The sequence below is a fragment of the Triticum aestivum genome, chromosome 5B (genome assembly GCF_018294505.1).
Source record: "Triticum aestivum cultivar Chinese Spring chromosome 5B, IWGSC CS RefSeq v2.1, whole genome shotgun sequence".
NCBI lineage: Eukaryota > Viridiplantae > Streptophyta > Magnoliopsida > Poales > Poaceae > Triticum > Triticum aestivum.
Window position 1 is genome coordinate 683,759,381 of NC_057807.1, and position 4,706 is coordinate 683,764,086.

At 50.3% G+C, this 4,706-nt stretch overlaps 1 protein-coding gene across 1 annotated transcript; it reads right to left on the minus strand.

Annotated features, from left to right (window-relative positions):
* Positions 1-638: 638 nt before the first annotated feature.
* On the minus strand, positions 639-3,314 carry LOC123114200 (ammonium transporter 3 member 2). The gene is made up of 2 exons (XM_044535585.1): positions 2,274-3,314; positions 639-1,323 (listed from the first exon to the last, which is right to left on the minus strand). Exons 1-2 carry the CDS (start codon positions 3,202-3,204, stop codon positions 830-832), a joined length of 1,425 nt encoding a protein of 474 aa, XP_044391520.1. The 5' UTR covers positions 3,205-3,314; the 3' UTR covers positions 639-829.
* Positions 3,315-4,706: the final 1,392 nt, after the last annotated feature.

The following is a 4,706-nucleotide window of genomic DNA, read 5'->3' on the forward strand; positions in this document are numbered from 1 at the left end:
GCGGCGTCGAACTTGCACCAAAATTAAGCAAAGGATGTTGCGGTTGTCACCGTGCCAGCCGAGGACTTATGGTGGCCGGATCAGAGAGATACGAATGGGTAACGAAGGAGTGGCTGCACACAAAGCGGAGTGGAGAACACACAAACATGATTTAATTTCAGCGAACACATACTTCCTCCATAAACTAATATAAGGGTGTTTAGAATATACTAAAATAGTGATCTAAACATTTGTATATTAGTTTACAGAGAGAGTACTATCTATGAAAATTTTAATCACATTATGCATGAGGGTGAAAATGTCTTTATACCATCCATTTAACACCGCTAGCTAGAAAAATAGACATAAGTGTTATAGAAGGCATAAAGTTTAGGTTCGGGGACAAATAGGGGTGAACTTTTTCTAGGGCCAAATAGAAAGCACAAATATGAGGTGAATTGGCCAAATAAGAAATTATCTCATTGACCAATGATATAGAACCAAAAACTTAGGTACATGTGGTTGGCGCGATGCAAAAGAGGCCGTCGGCTAGTGGACTGTGGTTCATTGTTATAGGGTTCGTGGTAGAATTGTACAGATGATGTGGCGAGGTCGGCCCAATTTGGGTGGTCTAAGATATTTTGGTATTCAAAATTTAATTGATTCAATCGAATATTTGTTTTGTTTGGCGCATCAATACCACTTGCCGTAGAGACAGGGGGTTTTCCTCCTTGAATATACATGAGCTACAAATTTACATTTTGAAGGGAAGAGAACAGAGAAAATAAAACAGGACACAATATAGATGGGACAAACATAACAAGGAAGCAAAGTAACAAAGCAGAGAAAATCACACCGGCGCGACGGCCGCACTGTGCTCAGCGCCGTGCTTGGTGTCATCGTAGTGCTCGCCATCGCCCCACAACGCGTAGGCCTCCTCACCGTGCACGGCGTCGTCGCCAATGGCGAGCTTCTCCTCGGGCATGCGCAGCGGGACGACAAGGCGGATGACAACACAGATAATGGACGTGACGACCACGTTCCACCCGATCACGAAGAGCGCTCCGGCGATCTGCTTCCCGAGCTGGGCCCCGCCGGTACCACCGTAGAAGGCGCCCCGGGAGTTGGTCACCGGAAGGAATAGATTGCAGAGGTTGGGCTCGGCGAAGAGGCCCGTGAGGACGCCGCCCAGCAGGCCGGCGACGCCGTGGGTGTGGATGACGCCGAGGGTGTCGTCGACGCGTTGAAGGAGCTTGGAGCGCTTGTGGAGCACCATCATGGTGTACCATGGTATGCTGCCGGACAGCACCCCCATCACCAGCGCCGCCCAACCCTGCACGACACCTGTATCGCCAGAGGCAAACTTGTCAAACCACTGAATTGGATGTGAGAAATGAACTAGTTTTTCTTTCGTTTTCCATGTGATTTGTCTACGGAGAAAATTCGCAGATCAAACAAATGGGCAATTAAGTTGGTCAAGAGTTGATCGAGACTTTGACTTGAGATGGTGACAAGTACCAACATGGGCAGAAATGATAAACATGGAAATTGGAGATTCCTAATCCTATGGGTCCGGGCAAAATACGCATCCAGATTCAACCTACTTGATCGATGTTAATTGTTCACTAGTGCAGTGGTTATTTAGGATTTATAAATTGAACGTGCTGACTACGTCCACCCAAGTGAGCTAACTAGGATTGTTTGGTCATTAGATTTGAACAAATGAAAGGTAAGACGTGCTACTGATCTTCTCCAGTTTTGACTTTTGCGTGCAACGCATACAATTTTGTCGGGAGGAAAATTTGCAGAATCAACAAATGCGCTAGTTGAGACTTTGACTGAGATGGTGACAACTGACAAGTACCGATTGGCAGGCCAGAGGTTAATTAGTTCCCCTGGTTCCAGGCAAATTCTAAGATTCCACCTACTCGATGTTTGGTTATTCACAATTCTTCAGTTCTGGAATCAGGATTACAATCGTACTATTCAACATGCTAAATTATGTGCATCTAGCTAAGTTTACTTATTTGGCATTTATAATTCGAACAGAGATGAGATCGTGCTAGTACTGATCTTCTCCAGTTTTCCGTACAATTTTCTGAATCCAAAGTCAAGCAGGTTGTACTGTGAGAATCTCTCTACGCATATGCATGCGCTTCCCGCCATCATGTGCACGTCTTACTTAGTAGTACGTGCCAGCACAGGAGAACTTAATTAGGAGTAGATGGTCTAGATGACAGAGATAAGAAAAAGAATAAATTATAGATCGATAGATGGCGTTGCAGCACGCGTACCTGCGCCTGGCGTGATGCAGACGAGTCCGGTGATCACGGCCTGGACGGCGCCGACCACGGAGGGCTTCTTGAAGAAGACGGCGTCGAGGCAGGTCCACACGATGAGGCTCGCCGCCGTGCAGATGTTGGTGTTCAGGATGGCCATGGACGAGTCGACGTTGGCCGCGTACGGCCCGCCGCCGTTGAACCCGGCCCACCCCATCCACAGCAGCCCAGCGCCGGTGAGCGCGAACAGGATGTTGTTGGGCGGGAAGTTCTCCCGGTCCTTCTTGGTCCTTGGCCCGACCCAGTATGCGGCGGTGAAGCCGGCGACTCCGGCGGGGATGTGGATGACGTAGCCGCCGCAGTAGTCGATGACGCCCCACTGGAAAAGGAAGCCGCCGCCCCAGACGGAGAAGGCGCCGACGGTGTAGGAGAAGGTGAGCCAGAGCGGCACGAAGAGCATCCAGGCGAGAAAGCTCATGCGGCCCAGCAGCGACCCCGCCACCAGGATGAGCGTGATGGCCGCGAACACGCACTGGAAGTAGACGACGGTGGCCATGGGGAAGTAGGGCTCCACCATGGCCGTCTCGAGCGTGCCGTCGGCGCGGTAGTGCGCGGTGGCCGGGAGCGAGGCGCGGCCGACGAGGAAGGCCTGGTCGAGAGCCGGGCCGGCCTTGCCCCAGAACGGGAGCAGCTCCTCGCCGAAGGACATGTTGTAGGCCCAGACGACCCAGCAGATCCAGACGGCGGCGAAGGCGTAGAGCGCCATGAAGGCGGAGTTGACCGCCCACTTCTTCTTCACCACGCCGCCGTACAGCACCACCATGCCCGGCACGCTCATGAGGCCCACCAGCGTGGACGCCGTCAGCTGCCACGCGTTGTCGCCCTTGTTCAGCCAGTCGGCCACCGCCGCCGACGTGTTCCCCTGGTACGCCACCGGCACCGACATCTTGGCCGGCCGATCCACCTACTTATGCCTTGCTCAGTTGCTTGTCCTCGCCGTCCGGCGGCCACGTAGCTGCTAGCTAGCTCGCGGCGCGAGAGGGAATAAGCTGGAGGTATAAGGTGTAAGTACTACAGCCAGGTCCGTCTTCTTGGTATATATAGAGTGGCAGGGCAGCCTCCCCGCGTAGGTGGTGCAGTGGCCATTGATGACGTATGTAACACGTACCGGCCGGCCGTGCGGAGGAATCTCGCGCATGCATTTCACACACCCTTTGAATAATCTCGGGATTCCGTTCACTGTACTTCAGTTGATGATCTGTAAGTGTACGTGCGAACGACCTTGTATGTCGTGGCCTCATTAGCTAGTGCAGCGTACAGTTCACACCCGTAGACTTTCAAGTCTAGGGCCGGTATGTACGGTATGGAATCTCGATTTGGACGGCAGATTCTTCTTTGTCGCAGGTGCGGCCGTGTAGTGCGGTGCAGAGCAAGTACTTTGTCTGATGCGCGCCCTGGCTGGCCAGGACTAGGACTTGATCGAGCTACCAAGATCAAAGTACTCGCTCGGCGTCCAATCCATTTTAGCTTCCAATTGGTGAGGATTAGATAGGTTAGGTTCAAATGTGAGTGATTTTTTTTGCAGGGTTCAAATGTGATGATTGCTATTTTATTAAACACGGTACAATTGAAGTCGTCCCCACGAGCATACACTCTACCCCTATGAATGCACACGGGCACACACACCCTATCCCTATAAGCACCTTCAAGAGACTGAGTCGGCACATCATCTTCAGATGAACGAAGTTGCCGCAGACGCCTTCATAGTCTATACGAACGTCACCTTCCATTGAACGTACATCGCCGAAAGACATGGAATAAATACAGAAAAATATAAGTGATTAATTAGAAGCACGAGTTTGCATAGAAGCTCGGGGTTTGGAATAGACTTCATTCTTATATACTGGCCCTGAAAAGATTTGGTCATTTCTTTAATTGAAGGGATGTACGCTTTAATTTTTTCTGTCTCTTCAAAGCTTTGAACTTACACTTTCAAAAAGAATATGTGTTTACAACTAATATGTTTGTGTTTTATCTCAATGGTATAGGTTCCACCGTAGTTAGTGTTAGGGAAATTGATCACATAAATATGAGAAGATATAACTTATTCACTCTTTGACCAGTGCAAGTTAATTTGTACTAAATTTAAATCATGTTTGGAATGGAGCTACATTTTCTTTTACTTTTTAGACATAGCGTCTGAAAAAAACCTTCTCCTTCAACTGATGCTCTTCAATGAAAAGGTTGCTTGCCCTCGTGGATTATGGGCATCTACAGCCAGACGTCCCAGACCCGCCTCAAACGCCCGGGCAGACAACCCAGTCACTAACCGGTCACGAAAATGCGACCTAGACGGGCACCTTAAACGGGCCTCAAACACCTGGGCTGACCGACACCCCTCATATCCAGCCCAAATATGGGGCGGATATGGGGACGCCCGGGCACGTC

What these genes read in the sequence shown, in the direction of transcription:
- LOC123114200 (XM_044535585.1), bottom strand. Translation starts at nt 3,204, where the DNA reads ATGTCGGTGCCGGTGGCGTACCAGGGGAACACGTCGGCGGCGGTGGCC. An exon ending in CTGCATCACGCCAGGCGCAG is followed by an intron (nt 1,324 to 2,273) that starts GTACGCGTGCTG and finishes CTGGCGATACAG; the next exon opens with GTGTCGTGCAGGGTTGGGCG.